A 25,460-nucleotide genomic window follows, 5' to 3' on the forward strand; every position below is an offset into this window, starting at 1 on the left:
TCTCAATTCCAGGAAGCAGCACTTACGTCTTATTAGGGTTATTTTTTCATTAAAGATTTATTTAATATTTAAAAAGAAAAATAGTCAATTTCTGATACTAGCAAATATATTCTATTTTGATATCCAATTATAGATCTGCGTTAAGCGTTCCCCTTCAAGCAAAAAACAATGGCGTTTACAGGATTTCAATATCTCTCTCCGTTTCCAAGAGTTTTAACTGAAAGTTTTAACTGGGATACCTGTATATGTGGAGGCTGTTCGTAAATGAGTGCCACGTCACTTTATCATTGAAAATTTAAGACTATCTAAATTTACCAATTTGTTTAACAATTAAAACAAAATTTGATTTTCTATAGATATAAATGAATCGAAATACATTTTTTGTATACCCCCCAAAAACAGCTATTTTACGGACTCAAAAGTATCCGTAAAATGAGTCTTTTTGGACTCAGTCCCAAAAAGTTACCATGGCAATTATTTGCTTTGACCAATACTATGCTTTACTATGGTGGCAGCCCACTACGTATTTTCGAGGAATATTTGCTATGGTTACATTAGTTGTATTAATTATAGTTGTATTTTTGGGAGCTTTAACAAAAAAAAATGTTGTCTGTAACATGTACCTAAAACGTTTTTTGGGACTCATTTGTAAAATTCGTCCCAAAAAACTATGTTTTAGGTACTCGTAACAAAGATAACTATTTAGTCAGTATTTTATAATCTCTAAATCACTATAAATTGGTCTACCAAAATTTTTTAAAATTAGGATCGTGATATATTAATTATACATATATTTTAATAATGTTTTCAGATGACATCATCGATTTTTAGAATAGATAAACTGTCTTTATGTTCCCGACCACAATTAATAGGTTGTAAACAGTTGCCAGTAGACAGAGTAATAGGGAAACAGAGATCGGAAACCCGGGTTTTCGTACTTTACGAGTTGTGAGATACTGAGTAAACAGTAAATTAAGCCCTGCCTAGAGCAATGGTTTTCCTAGCGAACTTTTGGAAAGCAAAAATGAAAATTTTCGAAACACTTTCAACAATGAGGAAACAATTAAGTGTTTTCGACCCTTTTCTGCGTTCTGCGGTGCCGTCACTGGTCGTCAGAAGTGGGATGAATGCGATCGATGAGGCTGGTCCAGGCGTCACTGCTCTTTGCCGAGGCGCCGTCATCCCAGGCTTGCAGTTTAGTGTTCGGGATACTGTCTCACGAGAGAGACGCCGCCGACGCGGATCGACGCCCGTGAGGTAAGTCAACAACTCGTGTCGTCGTATACGAATTCTGTTTAGTTTTCTCGCTTTCGCTCCACTTACCACCAATTCCATTAACTTTATCTGGAAAAAAAATCATAACAAAATATGAATTTGTACTAGTTTATTAAATAAGATATAAAAAAATACTTTGCGCCAAGTAAACAAAGTTTAACTAGTCGCAATTAAATCATATGGATATACAAACAATCTTGAGTAAAGTTTGGACAAATTGTGACCAAACTGGTGCAATTATTAGTATTTATTGAAAGTAAAATATGAGATGTCATTTGCATTGAAAATACATAACTTTATAAATAAAAAAAATACTTAGAAATAAAGAAGCTTCGTTTTAGTTTGAAGATTTTAAAAATAGTTGGTTATTTTTGGCAAGTGATAACTGTGACCAAATTTTTTGATAACGTATCTAACTATCTGTAAGTACTTATACATACACGCACTAAATATTTTGCTTTATGTTGCTTTTTATATCCGATCATAAGCAGTGTTATAGAATCGATTACTAAGTTTATGATTTTAATGAAAAATTTACAGAATTTTGTTGGTCTTTATGTTATTGCTTTCCAAGAATCTGGCGATTCTTTATTGGGTTAAGTAACGAAAAACACAGAAAAATGAATAAAAATAAGTTGATTAACAAACAACAATCGCTGTTCTTACTACTCAATGCAAGTTATAGGTACACGACTCAATTACATCTCGTCTATTGATTTAAAGTACAAATAGGTATTTTCTTGACGTAGAAAGACATGTCGTTTTGTTGTGTAGCTTGCGCGTGCTCATTTCGATAATTTCTATAGGTATGTTTACACCTAATAATTTTTTAGATGAATGCAGTCATGACATTTTAAAAGTCGATCAATTAAAAAGCACTGTAAGTGCAAAACTTATGTCAGATCGCAGCAACTTCATTTCTTTTCTCACAGTTTCACATAATCTTGTATTTTTTATGGATTTGCAAAAAAAGACGGTGTTAAAGACATTAATAAAATCAATTTTCTTTATGCCCATATATAAAAAAAAAGTTGCGCTACACGACCTGTTCACCATAATACGAACAAGACAAACACTTTCAAACAATCCGTTCATGAACAAACAAACTGAACGAACAATGTTGCAATTAGTGCTAGTATCTGAAGATTACAACTTACAGTACATGTACAGGTATAACAATCAATTTGTAACTCGTTGAGAGTACAAAACTGAGCCAGACACTTCCTTTATGCTTTTGTTTAGAATGTTTAGATTTTTATATATTATGTTTTTACAACTGCTGTTAATACATTTAAATTGTTGACACTTGAAGACTGTTAAATTGTTTGTTATGTACACATAATTACTAAGTTTTTACATTTCTTCTCAATCATTAGATACATTAAAGGCCCAAATTTTATTACATTTTTCATAGACTTTTAAGCATTATGTCACGAATTTTTATTTTAAATGGTGCAAAGTCGGCGTTATTGGTATTAAAGAGGTGGACAAAATTCAAATCTTTTTCTTTTTTTTTGCGATTTTTTGCATTTTGATTTTTTGGGTTTGGATAAAAAATCCATTAATTTCTAAAGTGAAAAATAAGAATAGATAAATTGTTATTAAACCTCAAGCGAAGGAAAAATATGATGTATATTCATTTTTTGGAGGGAATGATGGGCAGGCGTATTTTGATAGCGTTTTTGTAGAAATCCTATAGATCGTGACAAAATTTATTTAGGTTGTTATTTACTTTTTGCTTTTAATTTTTTCACAGATTAACTAAGATTTTGGTAAGTGGGACAACATTTATGGTAGTATTCTAATGTTTCTAACGTTGACAATTTTTGATGCCTTTGATATTTGACGAAAAACAATTTTTGTAATAGAAGAGTATAATTTCTGTCTTTCCATTGATATCCTTGCGCATTAATTTGATGAACACCCGTACAAATTTCCGATATTAACGAAAGCAAACAATATTTTTCATGCCTAAAATTCGTTTGTTTGCAATGAAATTTTACTTACATCATTATATTTTGGCCGTAAAAAATTAATGGAAATATAACATACATCATCGCTGGATAAACACTTGCTAAATAATTTTACATTTCGTGGTATTCCAGAAATGAATTTTAGAACACATTCGATGCTTTTTCCGAGCAAAAGAACTTGCTACAGGTTTTGGTAGTGCACATTTCCTTGTTCGTAAAAAGGAAATTCTTGTATCTTCGTTAACATAGGTAAGACAATTATTAATGCACAGTGATAATATCTCATTAGTTTGCCAAAGAGTCAAGGTGATCAATTGCAATATACTGTATTTATAATAAAATAACACACAAAAATAATGCCATTTAAAAAGCAGTGGTTAATTTTTAAAAATGTAAAATTATTTAAAATAAAAGGTCTTTAAGTTACAATAAGTACACAAAAAATAAATAGTATTAAAATTTAAATTTGCGAGAGTTAATTAACTAACTCCGTTTCAACATTTTTTAGGTTAATTCTATTTTATCTTTATTCAAGTTGGCGATTAACTTTATATTGTTTAACTTCGTTTAACTTTCTAACATTGGTAGTAATATAATTCAAAATAAATATGCGATAATGTTCTCTTAATCAATTCAAGAGAATTTGAGGTATGAAGTTAAAGTTCAAAACTAGCAGAGTTAACAAAAAATATTTTCCGGTTAACAAGTATTTAAAGAGTAAACAAAAAAATTCCTGTAACTAGATATTCCACTTACCAAACAAATGCAGAAAAGTTAGAGTTTATTGACGATGTTTTTCTTTTCATTTGAGGTTTTAATTTATTTGTTATCTCTTATAAAATAATGGCCATAGAAGTAAATAATAGAATTTTAGAAATATAAATTAAAAAAGATATAGGTGTTGTGGGACATCCGTATGGGACGAAGTTTCTTACACTTGTATATAATTGGGTTCTATTTATTTGGTCAGTATTTATATGAATAAAATGCAAGTATTTTTAATAAAAATGGTCAGTATTTTGTGTATATTACGAGCAGTATAATATACATCATTATCAGTATAATATTGATTTGAGTAAAATAATAATTCATGTAAGGTCAGTCATTTTATATACTTTTATCAGTAAAAACTTTAGATACTGTTAGTAAAAAATAATTGAACGTCTTTAAAATATAATTTTATTTATTATATTAAATAAACAACAAATAAATGGTAGTAAATACATTTTTATAGGAACATACTTTAATATATGCAATTTAACGAAAAATATCATTGTCTTACAAATAAACGAAAAACTCTGTATCAATAAAACTTAACTGTAATAAATTCTTGTAAAAACATAACAAAAAATATCTTAAAAATGAAAAATAAACAATAAACTCTAAAATACAAGCAAATGTAATAAAATAAGACATTACAGTTAATCAATTAAGAGAGCCCGTGTTGCCAATTTGGGTCTCCCTCTTGACCGTTTTTTACCTATAGGTACTTGTTTGGCACTGGGAGGAGGTGCGTTATGTCTGCGTTTTTTTTGTCTTCCTTTCTGTGTAGGAACAGAACTTTCAGCTTCATCGTCGGATGTGTAAGCATTAACATTATTAAGAGTATTTTGAGACATCATGTTGACTTTCACGTCACTCTTTTATAGGTTATGTTTCTGCCGCGAAACTACATACTGCCACATTACATTATAAAAAACAATTTTAATTAATTTACAGACGTTACAAATTAAAATACTGACAAAATATAAATTTTACTGACCACATTTTCACTGATCATAAACTACTGACCTCATCCAAAACAAACTTATTTTAAACTATAAAATACTGACCACTTATTAAATTTACGGACAAAAAACCATCAAAAATACTGACCACATAAATGACAGCCTATATAATTTATGAAAATACTACAATAAAATAAATGAAGGAATGGTAACATTAATTAAAAAACTTATGGAAATCAATTTTATTATTAATTATTATAGAAATTATTACTTTATGGTAACTGAAGTATGTTCCATTCGTCTGAGATTCAATTTTGTATTCAATTTTGTTCAAATATCTCGAGAAGACTGGGTCGATAGTTGTATTGTATCTTGTTGCATAGATTCTTCTAGATTATTGCTAATTGCTGAATAGAAGTTATGTCGAGGTCATCTTACGGTTTCTTCAGGTTAGCTCTGGCTACTTTGCCATGTAGCGCTGAGACGTGAGATAAGGAACTTCGTTCCAAAAATTAAAATAACGAAAAGGACCAGAATTTCTTTGTTCACAGTTATAATATAATCATATATTGTGTAGGTATAAAATTTATTTTTAATCATGTTTTTGGGAAATCACTTTAAAACAACTAACTGATTAGTGAGTTATATGTATGAACATCTCCCGTCTTCAAGTATTCCGATAGATATTTAAATTCCTGGCACGGCCTCAATATAAAGAGTAACGGATGCAGATCAGAATAATTCCTGAGAGTTCTCCGAGGTTCCCTTTTACATTTAGAGAAAACTGAAATTTATTAATTACTTAAATTTATAACAGTATTCAAACAAATTAGGATTAAAACAATTTTGAATAAGTACTTAAACACTGAATTTTTCGATCTGATTCGTACAATTCCAGTTTATACTAGTTATACTGTCTTAAGAAATTTTCTTCTGTAAAACTAATTATTTAATTTTGAAAGTGGTATGTTGCTGTTTAAATTTTAGTTTGAAAAAACAGACTTGCATAAGTCACTGAATCATTTATCTATTCGGATTGGTTTGGTCTTTGTGACATGTTTTTAATGAGTTTGAAAAAACCAATCACGGTTACTTTTAGCTTTCATTGAAGGTATATCAAACGTTTTTCTCTTTTTCGCTTTTCTCGTTAAACATACAGAACATTGTTAACAAATTGCACATCGGAATGTGTGTTTTTCATTCAGTTATTTTTGAAAATGTTTCATGTGACATTTCAGTAACGATAGAAATGTTATTGCCATAAACAAGTGTACAAACATTTGTTTTTTCTGAGAAATAGTTAAGCTTTTACTCGAAAATTACACCGATTCATTTAGTTTCGTCCAGAATGGTAAGTGTAAGTCCGAAAATAATGGCTCAGTAACCAGGTACTTTACATAGGTAGATACAGTCTGTTCTTTGGTGTCTAGACAGTAGAACTTTTAGAATATTACTTTCTTTTGACTGTTTATTCCGAACATTCTTTATAAAACCGCCTACATCACCATGTGTCGTCTGAGGATAAACGTCGTTGGCTTCGATTTTCTCTCAGTCAAGTGTTGTCAGTTTTGGAACATTCTTTATTTAACAAAGATGACTCATCTAAATCGGTCAAGATATTTACCTCAGGAATTATATGTAAACCAAAATAACGTGGATCACCCAAGAAATTATTCTTCATTGTTGATATGCGATTATCATTTTTTCTTGCCATGTTTACTTGCATACTCAACAGTCTGCGATTTTCTCTTGTTCAAGTAGGTTCACTGGGGTTTTTGTCGTATCCGCTGGCAGCTTTAAAGATTCTGACTTTAATCAACCAAACATTGATTAAAAACACTTTGCAGTTCATTGTAGGCTTGAGGCAATGCTTTTTTAACTTTGAGCTCATTTTGGGCCTATTTACATCAACAACGATTAATCACAAGCAATAAAATGTGCGTCCGTTCTAACCACTACCTCGATATAATAACGAATTTTAGAATTTTATACTATCTACATTACAGATTTATACTGCGCTTTTAATTATGTTTTCATCTTATTATTATACAGGGTCGCCAGGATGTATGGAAACGGTTAAATATCTTGAGAAGCAATTGTACAAATCACTTGAAATTAGATATAGGGGTACATACAAGAAGTTGTGTTATAATTATTCGTCAAAAATATTTTTTTTTGCTTCATTTGTTTTCGAGATGCAAGGCTAACTCGATTTTTTTTAAATGGCACTATCACATAATTAATGTATTTTTGATTAGAGCTTTTTTTTTGTATTCATTGATGTAGCACAATCATACTTTCTTTCTGATTGAAACGGCAAAATAAATTATTTTATATAAATAAGTATAAATAAAAAAAGAAAAATGACATAGTTACCTTTGAAAATAATTTTAATTTGACATGTAGAATTATTAATTATATTATCGGTTATGGTGACAAAACACTAATAAATTTTCTTCATTTCTAAGTCGACGGTTTCAAAAATTCTGCGAAGATTTAATGAAACTGGAAGTGCTAAAGAACGGCCAAAACCTGGCATGATGAAAATGCCCTTAATGTCCTCTTGGACGCAACGGAAAATCTTAAAACGTCAGTGCAACAATTAGCACTGAATCACAATGTTAGTATAAAATCAGTTCAAACAATAATGAAAAAGGAAAAGTTTCACCCATACAAAATTCATTTGATACAAGAGCCAAACGAACATGATTCTGATCGTAGAGTTGGAGTTACCGAAATTACACTGCTAGACAAAAAAAACCCGGACATTTGAATATTTGTACAGTTTAGGCCAGAAAATCTTGGGCAGTATTTTTCTGTCATTTAAAAAAGCACGATGTAGTCTATGCTTTATTGTCATAATGATTGATACTTTTAGAAAATACCTTGTGACATACGTCATTATCCACATTCCCGTCTACATCAAAATTACCAACATGGCAAAGTTGGGTGGAGTTGTTACCAGCAATGGAAGATATTTACCACGAACTACAAACAACAAGATACTTACCTCATCTGACGAATTTCCATCCACCTCAACAGAGCTGCCAGTTTTAGATTTTTCAATAACTGCCCTTTTTCTTAGAAGCAAAAGAGTTGCAAAGAAAGTCAAAAAATGGACCCAACGGAAAATTTTACCGAAATCTTAAGCTGGTTAGTTCTTCAAAAAATTCTGTGAAAAACCCGAAAATTGTTTCCCTCGTAAATACGAGCAGTTGACAAAATTTATAGAAGATTTAGTGGAAGAGTGCGACATAACAATTTGTTTTAAATTTAAAAAAAAACGAACGATGCTAATGCAGTGATGGATATATTATTCTAAATATATAGATATGTCCCGTATTCATGCATAATAGTATTTAGAATAAATATCTTGAGATTCAGAGCAAATTGAAGAAAGTTTACGCATTTTATCAGAACTAGATTACTTCAGGAACAGACAACAAGTCTACGACAATTACTAAGTACTCACATTAATCTCATTCGAAATCTATCCAGTGCACCGATGTATTGCTTCATAAATTAGCAGAATTTGCAAACCGATATACAAATTTAATAGTGCCTGAAATAATAAAATGGCCACAATTATTCGATGCGTCCTCTCAACTGCTGCTTGAATTTCTAACTATAGTTACTTAATTCAGATTACTAATGATCCAATCCGGTTTAGAACAAACGCACAACCATCTGTTTTAGACTTGATCACTCTTTCAGTTGAAAATCTAGTGTCTAATTTACAGTGGAGATACATTTGGTATCTTAGATCACTGTTTAAAGTTAATTACCAAATTTATTATAAAACAACAAAAAGAACAATTACTACTTTGAACTCAGTTGTAGACTATGAACAACTAAACCCTTGTTACCTTAGATAAACGAATTGAGCTTTGCTACTACTAAACAATACCAACCTAGATGACAACTAGAACAAATTTAACAAATAAAATTTATTTTAGAGCAATCTCCAAGGAAAATTATAAATTGATTATTTTAATTATTATAGACCTATATGTTTAACGGCTATAAGATAACCGAATCAGTTATATGTGGAACATTTAGCACGGAAATCTGTTATTCCTGAGGAACAGCACGAATTTATTTAAGAAAAATTTGTTTGATAATGTGCAGCCTATATTTTAACTTCCAAAAAGAATTTGATAAAGTGCTAATGAATGGTCTTCTACTGAAAATAGATTGGTACGGTGTCAGAGGTATGTTGTTAAAATGGATTGAGTAATTTCTGAAAAAATGCTGTTTCCCGGTCAAAATTGCATATGCTTTAAGTGTAATTGGAGTGAAGTGCCATAATGATCGGTCTTGGAGTCTTTTTTATTCAATGTATATGTAGCTGATTTGGGTGCAGGTCAACACATCTACTCTTTGTTGACAACTTGAACATTTATAATGTATTAATGAAAGCAAAAACATTATTTAGATGATAGTCAAATATAAATAACCGAGACGCAGATATATCTGGGTGTCCATATGACAGTAGGATTGACTTGGTCAAGTTATATTGAAAAATTATTCAAAAGGGCCAATAGTGTTTCACAAATCCAATTAATGTTAAATGTCGACTCATTGTGATGAAACTTTTTTAACAATGCATCGCGATAAGTTAATTTTAAGTGACACACTTTTTAATTTACATATGACTTGCACAAAGAGAAGCTAAACGTTCGCATTTTATCTTCTAAAAATGTTTTCTTTAACAAAGAAACGAGAAGTGTACCTTTATTTTTGTGAAAATACACAAAACCCATTTAAACTGCTTATGAGGGCAAATATTAATTTGTGTTTTGATGTTAAAATTCACTGCCATCAAGTTGTACAAAGGTAGCTATCCGAGATAACTGAATAATGTTTGTTGGTCTAAACTGATCACTGAAATTATTGGGTCTTTGGTGTTCATCTTTAAAAGTAATTAAATGTGTAAACTACTTCAGTGTGTATATAGATTACAAAGGGTCAGCTATGTTGATTTTATTTGTGTCGTGCAAATTCTGATACGATCTAAAATGAATATATAATGTTCAACCTCAGCTGTAGTAATCGTTAATGAAAGGAGAATTAATAGAAATGGCAGTTTGAGTTAAAGTTTTATTCGTTAAGCCGGATTATAGCATAATATAATTTGGCTTCCATTGCTTTGTAGTGAGCGATTCGTTCTGACTTATTTGTGGTACAAATACGCGTAACTCTTATGTATTCGTTTTCAAACGACAAAGTGGTCACGTATAGCGGAAAAATATAGCTACTTTGTAGATGCAACCTAGGAATAAACTCACCGTCAGATATCTACTTGTACGTGGCAGCATTTCGCTTTCAGAAATTCAAGTGACACCAAACGATGCATACACTAACAATTTATACATTCTTTCCTTGAAATCATGCAGAATACTAGTATAAACAAACACGATCCAAAATATACTGTATTTGGCATATTTTTGGGCATTTTTTTTAAACTTTATAGAATGATGAAGTAAATATTAAGCTAAGCGTCAATTTATATCACTATTCGGCAAACACGATGTTCTCCTGTCAGGTACACAGGCTGACATTCCAGTAAACTTTGTTAGTCCCCAAACACTTCGAAACTCAATTTGCTGTAAGATCCAAGATCCAGACCGTTGTTAGGAACCTCGATTCTATTTACAACAATTTCTTGGTGAAATTTCTCTCTCTGTGAATTTACTATTCAGGAATAAATCTCAGAAATTAGATGTTATAACTTGACGAATATAGCACGTGCTTAAGTTGAAGTTTTGTGCGAACAAGCAAAGTGAGGAGATAAACTTAACCGTCAGCGGATTGCAGTTTCTTGTGATATCTATACAGATGCCTTGATTTACTTATTAAAGCGTTGAAATGCCTATCGAAAACGAAAGTATATACAACTCAGTTTTAAAGTTGGTTTATGACACAAAGCGACTTTAGAAACAAATTCGATTTCGAAGCTTTAGGGTTGTGTGGGGAACAAACTTAAACTTCGCAGCCACAAACCTTACACATAAATATTTTAAATCGTTATATCTACCTACACGTGTACTTCTGGACACTATGTAAATGACAAGAACGCAGAATGACAGTTCTTATTCGTTGAAGCCACGTTTGTTTTTATATCTTCGTTTTTATAGATAGGTAACCCACTGCCTAATAAAGTGGAAGCGTACATAAACTAAAAACATCGAAGGAACGGGGTGCTAAAATCAGATCAGTGTGGTAAATGGAATAGATATTGATCTCCATCTTTTATTTTCGTGCATACATTTTGGTAACTTTTTTGAAAAGAAGTGTTTTATCTCGCTATGATGGCAGTTTTGTCCTATCTTATTGTCTGCATCATTAGCGCCAAATCAAGGATGCAAAAGTTACTCATTATTCTTACTTTGTTTGATACATTAGTTAGGTGCCTCTCTGTTATTTGTGTGTATGGAGGACTCCATATATCTAACACTACTATATTGCTAATTGTGTAGAAATCACACAGAAAGTTTCTTCACAATAAAAGAGAGACAGAAGATGATGTTTTCTATTTAGACCATTTTTGCTTATGTACATAAAATAACGGCAGCAGTTGAAATGATCTGTTCTCAACATGATTAAGGAGAAGTACAATAAGCATCATTTAATTTATATTACATTTTAACATAATAAAGTATGAAGATGCCTGTAAAAACGAGCGAAAAGCTTTATTGAAAAAATAATTAGTTTGCATATGATTTCGTAGTTTTAATACTAAAAAAACTTAAAAACATTTCATTTTACTTCCGGAACGTAAACTAATTAAGTATGTATTGTAATAGGGTCCATCTGGCGAATGGCTATTTTTATGTCATTTCGATGTGTATGAAAAAATAGCTCTCCCGTTTCCGCATGTCTATCATCTGTATTGATTACTAATTGTTGTCAAATTTTATAGATATTTTAGGAATATCCTGTAGATCATACAACGTTAACGTTCACCTTAAAATTTTGCTTGGTAACTGCTATTTAAATTTTATAAAATAATATACTCCTTCCTGTCTTGTACTTTATCAATCCACCTTGAGTTTTTACCCTAGGTCTATTAACATGAGAGCAATTATTAACTTTATGACTTGTTTTAATGAAATGAAAAAATAAATTATATAAAAATTTTATATAGGTACGTGCTTTTCGAACTAACTTAAGGCATTTTAGATCATTCAGCTGCTGCGGTTCTTCGGATCGACTTTTAAAGGCAACAGTCAAGACCAAAATTTTAGTTAGTACCACGTTGTTATATTTTCTCTGCATTGTTAAACCTTAAAATTCTTCAGGAAGAATATTTTACATAGAACATGATAAATTTCACCTTAATTTACATCGTTTAGAAAGAACTGGATGTAGAGTCGCTTACAGGATTCGTAAATTTTACAGTACGATCTTACACAAAAGCTCACAATTTAAGTTCATTGAAACAACATATCCAAACGAACGACGTTGTTTTTATTTAATATTTAATTTTAATAGTTTCTAATTTTCTACGTAATTGTTAATTGTGTGCGTATGTGTAACATTATATTAAAGTAATAACAATTTATTATCGCTGTTTTATTAATATGATGATGTAGTTGAGTTGTCGGATATTATGATTGTGCTACCAATACTGGAATCGACGAAGTGTAGAAAGCGACAACAAAAGAAGCACAAGTTTTAGCTCACCATGTAAATTACCAATATTGGAAACAGTGAAACAAAAAACCTTCCCCGTACATGATCTGATGCTATTTCGCCAAATGACCCTGCAACTAAACGCTTTGAAATATAATTCCCCTTATGTCGATGAAACTCCCAAAGCGGGAACAATTCAATTCAGTTGCAGGGGTTTCGTCTCGTTAAAATGTTTTTGTAGTTGAAGACCTTTGTTTTAGTCGTTATTCCAGCTCGCAAATTATGTTTTATTATACAAATGAGTTGATATTTTCAATTTACTGGAACAGTGTGATAGATTGTTTTAATTGTTTGTTCGTTTACAGATAAGTGACGATGAAAGTCATTGTTCACTGGCGCAATTATCACGAATCGGCCTAAGCGAAAATGCATGAGGCACCCGGTGCCATGCCTCGTTGAGGAACGTGTCATGGCAGGCCTGCTGCTACTGGGGTTGCTGGCCTGCGCCCCCGTGGCTTCTACTGAAATCCCCCTCCTCGTCCTTTCTGAACTTTGCTACTATCCTCTCAACATGGATTACATCGATCAAGAATTAGGAAACGTTACTCTGAAAATTCTGCCTCCAGAAGGTAAGTTCTTTTCACGAATCCGTTGAATTTAAAACTAAGTTTTATTTTAATCTCAAATAAGTGCATCTTCTAACATTGCAGACGCGAAAAGTCGTCTTTAAAAGATGCTATCATTAAATTTAAACTTATGGCCGGAGATTTTAGTCAGTCAAGTCTAATTACATATTTCGGCTGCATGTTGATAAAAATGAGATTATTCTTAAGGTCGTTGTTACACTGAGATGGTCAAGAAATAGCGCAATATCTTCATGTGATTCAGTAGTAAAAGGATTACTTATTTAAATGTGTTTAACGAATTTGTAGCACGAACAACGAACACTAACTGACTGTGTTTTTATAGTGTTGATTATCACCCTTCATATACATTTTGTTTTATTATAAATTTAATTTATTAATGAAAAAGTTCGATATTAGCTTTGATTGAATTTTTTTCTTTCAACATAATTAAAATATATATTCGAGAAATAATGAAAAGTAAACGGGTAGGTAATCAATGTTTTGTGTAGCCACTTTCAGTCACCGTTTTGTTATTGATTCTTATGGAACCGTTGCTATTTCTTCTCCCTTTTAGCGTAGCGTTCAATCTTATTTGAATATCAGTGGTATACTCAGCTTCAGATAATTACATTTATTAATAATATACTAGCTGTTGAATAATGATAAAATAGTACATTTGGATATTAGATAAGTGGTTCAGTGGTTGCTTGAGACGCAGCAGTAATATTATTATAGTATGCGTGTAAGCGAATTATATGGTTTGTTAAATACATATGTTTGCGAGTTTGTTAACTGAAAGAATTTAGAATTAAATTATTACTAACACAAAGTTTGTGTTATAAATCTTTTATCATTAGCTTAGTTATTGAAAAAAAAACAATTATTTTGTAACTGGCTTAGTGAATAGGTTCTATTTCCCAAAAAAGGACAGTCCAGTACAACATTTTTTAGACATGAGACCAGCCACGAACACTATGCTCGAAGAAAATTAACGTCGTCCCTACATGTCAATGTTATAATGAATAACCCCTCAGTTAGATACTATCACAACGCAGAGGAGATCGGTCCTTCCAAGTGCAAAGACGGTTGTAAATGTTGTTTCTCGATTCTATTTTGGAAATCCGTAGTAAAATACCATCCATGGAAGGTTATCTAATAGATAAAAACTACGACTCTCTGTGCATTGTACCTGAGGAATCTAGTATCATAAACTTGGACAAATACATAGCGAAATCGCATTTTTCTAGGCTTCATCATGAACATGGAGGTGTTATGTCCTTTCTCAACCCAAACATCGTCTCCAACTTTTTAAGAAATAGAAGTTTAATAGTAATAACGATTTATCGCTCGCCAAAGTGACTTTGACCAATTTATCGATGCACTGGTTAATGTTCTCAGTGTAATATATGGTAGATCTAAGTACATCACACTAGGTGGCGATTTTAACTTGCTATTTGGTACAGAAAAAGTGACTTGTGCGATTTTCTGTGTAGCTATGGTTTATATCTTCTTGTAAATCTTAAAACCCGTGGTAATAACACTCTTGATAATGTATTCACTAATATCAGTAGTGGAACAATGTGTCTATTACCTGCTAACGTCTCATTATCCGATCATGTGGGAATTTCTGTAAAATTTACTGTAATGAAGAACACTTATAATAACTCCACTGTTCCAAAATATGTAAAGCTGGTCATGCACGAGGGTAAGGTCCAGTTTTTTAAGTTATTAATACAGGATGTTTATAAGTTATGTGGAACACCACTGCAACTAAAAGCACTGTATAATGACTATAGATGTAAATATGCGCAATCTGTTAAAAAAGCTAGAATTAATGCTAACAGTAACTTTATTAGAAATCATCAAAATAACTCTAAAGCACTGTGGTCACTAATTCATAGAAGTAAACAGCAAATAATTTAAGAAACTTTTAATATTTTTTTTAGTAACACAGTTAACGATTTAGTAAATTTTTTGTCTGCTTCCAGCGTAGACCCAATTAAAATTGTATCATCTGTAAGTGCAATATCCGTATCTTTTTCATTCCATGCGGTCAGTGAAGTTCAAGTTCGTGATATTGTCAATAAGTTAAAAAACACAGATTAAATGTGGAAGTCAGTGAAGGATGTATTAATTCCACCCTTAATTTTAATAATAAAGACATACAGCGTGTCATTGAAAGGTACCTACAAAATAAAATCTGGAATTGGTTTCGAAGTATGGATCCTAAAAATTAAAAAAGTTCAGGTAAAAGTGTTCTCCTTTTAGAGATAAAAATTATTAAAATTTATGTCCAAATTCTTTGTACGCCTCTGATAAAAATATCATCTTTCGTTTCCATAGCAACATTTGGTCTTGACAAAAGTTTTATTGTTACAGTTGCTAGGATTTACTAAAATAAATTAATTTTACCTATTTATCCTTCAGTAGCGTCTAAAAAGGTTGGATAAAGGTTAATTTTCCCCTTATAATTTTGATAACACAAAATAAGTTTTTCAGATTTCTTAGACTTCGCGAAGAACTGTCCATTTTGTTGTATGTACCTTTCAATAACAGCCTGTATATAGCCAACTCAATTTTCCGAAATGTTTAAAAGTAGCTTCAATTACATCTATGTATAAAAAAGGGAATGTTAACGATGTAAACAATTACCTGCGATCTCGCTTTTATCTGTTCTTTCTAAGATTTTTGAAAGTCCGATACTAGATCAAATTGTCAAACACTTCACTTTTAATAACCTAATTTCAAACATTCAAAGGTCTGTCAAGGGTGTTCTTTGGAAAACGCTGCAGCTAAACTCTGGTTTCTGGTGAACAGGTTCTGTGTGAATAAAGATAAGTCGACTGATATTTTCAGTTTTAAAAGAGATTGTCCAGTCCTAAGCAATAATGAAGCAAATAAATTCTTAGGGATCATTACAGATCCACAGAAATTATGGCAAGGACACGGAAATTATGTAGCAAATAAAATTTCCAGAAATATGCATTTATTGAGAAACTTATCACTCTATATTGACTGTCAGATTTTAAAGATTGTTTATTACGCTTTAGTACAAGGACACCTAACTTACGGTATATTAATTTGGGCACATTGCTCCGCAATACACAACGAAAGGCGATTAGAATCATTGCAAATTTTGCATGCCGGGATGATTGCAAATCTTATTCCAAATCACTTTTATCATTGTTTTAAATTTTATTTTCTGGAAGTAGTGTCTTTCCCCACGTCCAAGTTTATTTTACGACTAGAACACAAGATCAGCTGATCGATCGATTGAATATTGGCGGATTTTCCGCTGTAGAAATGCTGGATATTACTGTTGTATATTATTTTTTAATAAATTACTGACAGCGATCAGCGAAGGTAGCTCTAAGGAAAATAAAAATATTTTTAACTGCAAATACATTCTATAATGGAAACGAATATTTAGAATACGATTTCAATTTGTAATTTATTGTAATAGCATATTCCTTGACCTATTTGTGTATTTTTTTTAATTTTGTTTTTTATGACGAATGTAATTTTGGTTTAACACAATAAAACATAACTCACTCACTCATTCACTCACTCCTTCACTCACTCACTCACTCACTCACTCACTCACTCCCTCACTCATTCATTCTCTCACTGACTCATTCGCCCACTCACTCACTCCTTCACTCACTCACTCGCTCACTCACTCACTCACTCACTCACTCACTCACTCACTCACTCACTCACTCACTCACTCACTCACTCACTCACTCACTCACTCACTCACTCACTCACTTTAGTGTCGGTTCACCTCTTTTGTGTTCAGGGTGTGGTAAAATTATCGTTTGAGCTAAAGTTTTTAGAGCCATGACAAATCTGTTAAAAAACAAAATTGTAATATAAATTATAAATTGTTTTCTTGTTAGTTATTATGTATTAAATAGTATGTACTAAATGTTGGTAGCCATTTTCTAAGAAGTTATCAAAATCAAACTTTTTTTAAAGTAGAAAGGTTACATTTTATTTTCTTGTTGTTTTAGAAATAGGTACCCGTTTCTTCATAGCTTAAATTCAAAACTTCCCAAGACAATTTTTATCTTATTACTATTTTATTGTATGTTGTGTCAACACTAAGTAGCAAAAGATAATCGGAATATATGTATCTTTATCATTAATTTGAATTTTTGTGCAGTCTACATCTTTGTAAAACTAAGTTCGACAGGAAATATGTAAAAATTAAAACCATAATCGTGCAAATTGTCATATTAACATTGTGTGGATGAAATTGTTTGCGCATCTTTTAAATTTTAAACGACTAAGAGAAGAGAAGAATGAAGTTTCTATGTTTCCTCAAAACAAAGTTATTCACGACTGAGTTGTGAGAAATATAATAAAAATTATCATTTCAGTTTTATTATTTGGTCTCCTAATCAGCTGTAACGATTAAATGTCATCTGTGTAACGTTAGCAGTAACAGCAGCAAATGTGTCTGTTTCGCAAACAAGTTTCTTTTTATATTAAATAATAGTATTACGTTTCATCTTAGTGCTATTGCTAGCATTTTAAAAGTTATGTAAAAATAGTTCAAGCATAACGGTTGTGGTTTTGATTGATATATTCTTTTTAGAAAAGTGATTTCAAAAGTTGAAACACTAGCGTCAAGCACACAGTTTATTTTGTACATGATATAATGGGAATGTTATTTTAATAATACTGAAGAACGAAAAGGCCATATATAACAAACTTTTGCAATTATTTTTCGACTGAGTTGATATTGTTACCTTGAACGGGTATTTAAAATCGGCGTGGGTAAAACTCAACAATTTATTTCTTAATAACTCGAATTTACACGACTGATTACTAGAGAGCGGATTTCTGTCGGGCTAGACAAGGCCAAACTCGGTACGGCTCGTACGGGATGGGAATTTATTGCAGTTACCGGCTGCACTTCGTTTATTTGAGATTAGAATAACGCTGCTTCGTTGCACTCTGCTGTTAATTCCAGTTCTCATTTATTTAGCCGTTTGATTAATAAATCGTTAATTGTCTTTATGGAATCAAGTGACAATTAAATTCAGGGATTACCTATCACCCGCTACTGAGTCCCGGCGATGCAGCGCGTCCCCACCTATATCGTGACGTAGCCCGACAGAAATCCGCTGTCTACTGATTACACAGCGGTTATGTACAAAATAATTCCGGCGCAACTCGACTGGACTCTCCTCGACTAAATTGACTGAATAATATAATAATCGTTCCCGAAGGTGGCCTTCATTTAAACCCATTGCGACGAAATTCCGGATGATGGGACGGACGGACGGTCCGGTGACGGTCCGGAATCTCGCCGATAACGTATGGGGTGGCGGCGTACTTGGGTGCCAAGCTTTGGGTCGACTAGTATCGCTGATGTCAGAAACACGTCTGGTCGACCAAGCTTATGCGGCTACCTTCACGCCGCCGGGGGTGGCGCCTTCGGTCAGGGGCGGCGGTCGCTCGGGCGCCAGCTCCCTCTCCGGGGGAGGGAGCGCCGGGGTGCTCTAAAGCCGGAGACACGGAATTCAGGTGATGAGCCGCCGCGAAAACTCGAGAATAAGAAATAAAACGGCGAGGGTATTTTATAACAAAAATAGGGTTTATTCCCTGCCACCAGCTACACGTTCTAAGATAATAAATCTTACGGCTAAGTAACTTAAATAACTATAAATAACTATACAACGGTTTTACAACAAAAAGAGAATTAAACGTCCGGCACGGTCGTTCCTCCTGGGCGGCGACTTCCTGCAGGCCGGGCTCCTCTTGGCTCTGGGGGCGGCGACCTTGAAACTGGAAATCGCGCGAAGACGGTACGGCGACCCGGCAGGGGAGCGCGGTGACGGTAACGACGCGTGCACGACGGTGTCGACTTTCGACGGGGACAAAAAAAACGCGGTGACGGTGACACGGTTTCTCGCTCGGGGGCGGCGATTCCAAAACCGGTACAAAACAGTCAGGCGACCCAAAAAGGTACTTACGGTGGTCGGAGGGTCAACTGCAGACTTCTCACTTCTCAAAATCGCAAAACAGCAGCCACAAACTTCCGCACTCCTTGGAGTTTCAGGCAAGAGTCCCCTACTTCCGCCGCTGCGGCGCGGCGATCGCCAATTTACCCCCGGCTTTCGCGGTACGCGCCACGGTTTCCGGCCCGCGAAAATTCGCTTCGTTACACCATACTTCTGCGATTGAGGTCCTTTCTCGAATACCCATCGCGACTTCCGCTTCCAGGCTTTTCGAACGCCGCTCGGCCGCGTCACCAACGATGAGTCAACCGTCATTGCCATACATACTAGAAGACCCACAGGCGTCGTACCGGGGCGGCATATGGGTTTATTTCGTAACAATAATTAAAATAAAAGTGGCGTATATGTAAGGAAATTTAAAAACTATTTTAATTTTTGTATTCATTTTTTCACGGAACATTAATCAAAAATCAACATACTTTTTTTAAGTACAACTCAACGCAATTGGATAGATATTGTATTACTAAAATCATTATACAATCAAAAAATTACTAAATTATGTTTGAAAAGTTTCAAGCTTTGCTGGAATGAGATCTCAAAATATAGATAATTCTTTCATATCAAGCGCTTTAAACTACAAAATTAGTTTAACTTATACAATTAATTATTTTTTTCTAAATCAGTCGTGTTTAACTATTTAGGCTTCAAGGAAAAAGTTGATATTAGCAGCGCAAAATAAACTATCTGCAGTTCAGAATTACTAACTGCATAGATCTGCATTCTCAGGACATTTTGTGTTATAACATGTCACAGTTTTCTGTTCTGTTTCAATTACGTTTTGTATTTTAACAGTATTAAAGCGAAAAATAAAACTACTTGTTCGAAACTGTTATCATATGTCGGGAATTTCAGTTAATATACGTTTTGTTTTTTATATAACGGTTATTTTCACACAACAAATGTTTTTACTCAGGTAATTAACTAAAATTAATAATAGCTGAAGTATTTATTTCAACATTAAACTTTTATCAAGATTTCTGTAAAAAATATTATTTTCAGAAGTTATTACTAAATATTTAAAACCAAACATGAAAGTGCCAGTTTTTTTCGATTTTGATTATGAAAGTATAGCACAATAACAAGTTGAGTTATATAATTTAAATTCCAAAATATTTATTTGTACTACATTTATTTGTATGATCAAGGTATTGTATACCAATAAACGTGTAGTAATGTTCTACAAGATATATTTTGAATCTTAAATTGTATAAGGCCTAAAGTATTAACTACATTTACATAAAACATTCGTAACGTGTTCCCTTGTTTATATATTCGGTGACTTTTGTGGCAAGACATAGTTAACAAAAAGTTATAGTCAAATATTACATTTAGGGCCGGTTTATAGAACAGCGAGTTAAATATTTAATCCTCGATTAGTTTAACAGAGAATTAAAATGTGGAATATGAGACCGTGATTGGTTGAAACATGCACGTTTCCTAGCAACGGACCTCAGTTAAAAGTTAATCGCGAATTAACTTTAAATTCGCTTTCTATAAATCGGGTCTTAGAGTTTCATCTTCATTTCACAATAACGTATTCTTTGTATATAATATAAAATAATGTACAATTTATTCATTATATGTGCTCGATAGATAAAAATAAATAGTTGATTTATATTAAATTGCACAAGAAGAGAAGAGCCAATTCATGAAAACTGTGTACACACTGGTATCTATAACCTTAATATTTCTGGCTGATGACTTCATAGTGTGGCCGTAAACCAGCTGAAAAGTAATAGACGTTTTGTCTCATGTAAGGCAAAATAAAAAAAACTGTCTTACTTCGTGATCTGGAACACAGTATTCATAACAAAAGTAACCTGAAAATCGGCGGTCTGGCCAAGAAACTATTGACTACATGTAAAGTAACAGAAGTAGGTGAAGTTAGTATTTGCAAGAATTGAACTGTCATGTTGTTAGGTAGATAATTTATTACAAAAATAAATAACAGATTTCTCAATTCGCAGTAAAGTGTATACTCTTTATGTTAAAGCAAACTGTGTGGGAGGAAATAATGTGGACGAGCTTCTTCGTATTCCTCTTTACAAAAATTTTAGTATATTAATTCTGTATAATAATAATAAAATTAGATAATACTGCATGTTCATTGTCTGATAAAAGAAGTGCTAATTGTACTTAATTCAAATGTGACTTAAAGTAAACTAATTTAGAGGTATAGTGAAATCCATAAAAGAACTTACGCCACTAATAAAAGTTATAAAAGGGGGTACTTTTGAAAGCCGAATTATTTTTTGAAAGTCACATTGTCAGAACGTTGAATTTAATCAATAATCCAATGTAACTTGTGATAAACAACGTGCGACAGATTTTGTCTGGGTGTCGTAACCTAAAATTTTAAATATAACGTCGATGCGGGATGTATAATATGCTTATACCTAAAATTTATAAAGTCCATTGATGACAAGATAATATTTTTTTTCTTTTGTCTAGATACATTATATCGAAATAAAAAATCTAGTTTATCTACTTCCTGAAATACATTATACAAATTACGTTTTACATAAGATAATATATACATTCTTTTGTTGCAGTGTGTATTGTGACGTTATTTACTTAAAAGCATAGGAAGTTAACCATTCGTTGGGAAAAAATGTGATCAAAAGTAATTTCCAGATTAGTCGTGTGCAACGTTTGCTATTCCTTTATAAAATTCAACACACTTATCGTTTAGTAAAATTTTCTCATATTAAAGCAGTTCTGATCAATTAAACATTTTATTTGAGTCCTGTCGGAGTCATTAGTGCTAGACGTTTCTGCTTGGTATTTAACTATAATTTGCGAGGAAAGTACAAATAGATCGCTAAGTAAAATTTTTATTTTTTGAAACGATGTTACACAAAATCAAGACTGGCCATTTAAGTTCTGGGAATATGGGAGAAAGGGAGAAGGAGAAATATTATTAAAAGATAAAGTTGGACCTTATCGCAGTTAGTGGAGGTTATCTATCAGGAAATTATTGAAAAGGAAATAAAAAAAATATATTCAGAAACAAAAGCAGTTTTCAAATGAAGTAAATACTTGAAACCTGTCTCACCGTTCAAAATTTCAGTGAGCAGGGGATTTATGACATCGCATATGAAACATGATATGACGTGGAACTGAAATGAAGTATTTGGCTGAATAATTTTTAAGGAAAAAAGGAGATAAAAGAAAATTCTTCGCAGTTGGAGGTTAAACACATTGTACGAGGACGTATACCATGGATTTCAGAGAAAATGGAGAACCAACAGTCTACACTCTCTATAGCTAAAATTTAATAATGACATTGACTACATAACAACCTCGTTTTTTGCATGCAGCACATAATGAGTGATACCAAAATGTAGGTTTGTATGCTTAAAGATCTCTAATGTGATGATTGCTTTAAATCCTTCTACATCTCAGCGGAACTTCAAGTTTTAACTATTTCATTGGTGACAAAAAAAAAATAGGAATATTGAAATAATTAACCCTTGGAAATGATTACTATCACTTATTTAGATAGGAAAATACAGTATATTGCAGTCTCGTTATGTAAAGAGTTTACTCCACTTGTCACATAAGAGGTGTTTGCACCATAAGTGGGATAAAAGTTGTTTACAACGAAGCTTTAACTGTATTTTGTAATCTCACGAACCTGATATTAATGTTCAGTTGAATATGTAAAATTGGACAGATTTTTTATTTACTTTAGAAATGAACGCTCTTTGAACGTGGAAATGTAAATAATTGATATTTCAAACGACGGCGAACGTCAAATTTGTTTCATTATTGTAATTACAGAGCCTTTTAGAGTGTTCACATATTTCTAGCTTAATAAATAAATTTTTTTCTAGTTTCATATTACGTGAAATAATTTTGCCTATAATATTATAACGTGCGATCGATAAAAAGCGACGTCAGATGGTATGTGATAACTACTCTGGTATGCAGCTTGCCAAAATGGACACTTGCTAAATTAATCTGATCAATTTAATTTTACAAGCGGCATGTCGGCGTCGCTACGGTGTCGAATTAGGGAGATATTCAGGGGACGAAACTCTGTTTAACTGGTATTTTTCTTAATCATATGTTATTATTATAAACATGAATTAATTATTTGCCACTTTCGAATTAAATATTTCTTAATGCATAAAACCGATTAATAAACCTCGTTTTATAATATTGTTGTTTATAACAAAAAAAAAAAAACAACAAAATAAGGAGGGCAACTCTTCTACAATACACTTACAATAATTCTAGAATTTAAAATGTTTTAAAAGTAATTGTAATAACATTTCAAGAAAAATAATGTATTTGTATTTAGGAGAAACATTTATATTTATAAGAAAGTACGTCTTTCACAGTCACATTTCTTTCTTGACTTGTTCAAAAAACATTAATTTACTTTTTTTGTTAAGAGTGAACTTTTATAAAAATTGGGCGTGTAATGTAAAGAAATAGTAGTATAGGTAGTTCCGTTTATATTAATATAGTGAAAACTCCGTTGTGAGGACGTCGTTGGTTTACACATTTTATGTTGTCTACTGGAATGTTCCTTTAAAAAAAAATTATTCCCCTAACAGAAACAATTATTTTGTGTCCCTTTAAAAGAAATATATCACAAAAGAAAAAAATTTGTTACAACATAACATAGGTATTGGTGTAATATTTAATGCAGTCATTTTGAGAAAGCAGTTGTATAGTCCCTGAAAATATTTTTTGCCAGGGTTTTTTACCAAAATGTATTGCTTCTAATTTTTCAACCGATTTTCTCAGGTCAGAAACTAAATTTATGTTATCCATCATAGATACAACACGCTGGATGATAAAATGAAGTATTTAGTAGCAAAAATAGAACCTTAATATTCTTTAATTTCAAATTATGGGCATATGTGGCGGGAGATCACGTATACAAGCAGTTAAGAAAATGTCATTCGTACTTTACCCATTGTTCTATCAAATTGTAACCTTGTAAGTTGGTCATGATTTCTTAGGTCGTCCAAGCTTTTTATTTAATTTCCAAGAAACAGGCAGACTCAATTGTAAGCTTTTAGATAGCTCTTGGTTTTTCCGCTTTTTGTATAATTAAAAGCTTTTCTTTTTCCCGATTGAACGAATTCCTTGAATCTACAAATCCCAGAACCTGAAAAATATATCCAATCCTCTCTTTTTCACCAAATACGTCGATTCTATGTACGTATCGCAGTTGAGCTAAAATACGTCCAGAACTGTCAAATTAAGTCAATGCCAACACAATGCAAAATTGTTACTCTTTCTTTTGATAAATTTTTTATTAGGTAAAGCACCAAAGAAAAATCCTGTTTCGTCAACATGGTATATGTCTTCTGCCCTGTAGGTCATCAATAAAAATTGGTGGAAGGTTATTTCGACAGAATTTCCCTCGCTTACAGAATAGAGTCGAATAAATACAGAATACAGAACTGATTATTATTAGTATTAGTTATTTGTATTACGCAGAAACTATCCAAATTGTTATACATATATTTGATAAAATATTGATGACGTCTTGACAAAATTTTGTAATAGAAAAATTTACTTGAAACATACGCAGAACATGCTTCTTTACCTTTGTTGTATCACTATGTACATAACTTTATTTTATCTTAATGGGGGTTATTAAAAATAAAATAAAACTCGCAAAATCAATTATTATAATTTTTCAATGAAACTGAATATGTTGGATGCACTTCAGAGGCGAGGGAACTTCTGTTCACAGCCCTCGACCATTTTTTAAAATATATTGTAGTATTTTATTTCCACTGAATGAATTAGTTTGTCAAAATTCGGTTCGCGATTTCCATTTTATATTAGATAGAATTTGCGGCGTGGTTTTTTGCAGTGTGGCCACTTTCTGTTCAGTTGTATGTATGTATTTTCAACGAAGGCACATCACATCAGTTTGGAAAACTGCTTTTGTCTACAGGTGGATTTACACATTTTAAATCCAATTTACTCTCTCAGATTTGTTTCTAAACTAAAATTAGAAACTATTAGTCACTGTATTATGGTTGTAACAATTACATTCTGGCAATTACAACTTGCTAAATTCTTAAAGTTGGAAACTTCCGTCAAACATTTTTCAGACAGAACTTTCCTCTTCTCTGAATCACAACCATTGAACAACTGGAATATACTTTTCAATAAGGGTTTGTTTAGTAATTTTTGGTAAGGCCAATTATTATTAATTCTAAT

General features: G+C 32.2%; 1 protein-coding gene across 2 annotated transcripts in view; it reads left to right on the forward strand.

Annotated features, from left to right (window-relative positions):
• The first annotated feature begins 1,176 nt into the window (after window positions 1-1,176).
• LOC135122534 (retinal guanylyl cyclase 2) overlaps window positions 1,177-25,460 on the forward strand; it is a 217,168-nt gene continuing 192,884 nt past the window's right edge. For both annotated transcript variants that reach the window (XM_064046770.1, XM_064046771.1), the window contains exons 1-2: window positions 1,177-1,257; window positions 12,976-13,239. In XM_064046770.1, coding sequence (XP_063902840.1) covers window positions 13,041-13,239 — 199 coding nt within the window. In that variant the 5' untranslated portion in view covers window positions 1,177-1,257; window positions 12,976-13,040. The remainder of the gene's footprint in view (window positions 1,258-12,975; window positions 13,240-25,460) is intronic.

Source organism: Zophobas morio, unplaced genomic scaffold (assembly GCF_036711695.1).
Source record: "Zophobas morio isolate AGI-343-1 ecotype UQ-CSIRO unplaced genomic scaffold, CSIRO_AGI_Zmor_V1 ptg000005l, whole genome shotgun sequence".
Lineage (NCBI taxonomy): Eukaryota > Metazoa > Arthropoda > Insecta > Coleoptera > Tenebrionidae > Zophobas > Zophobas morio.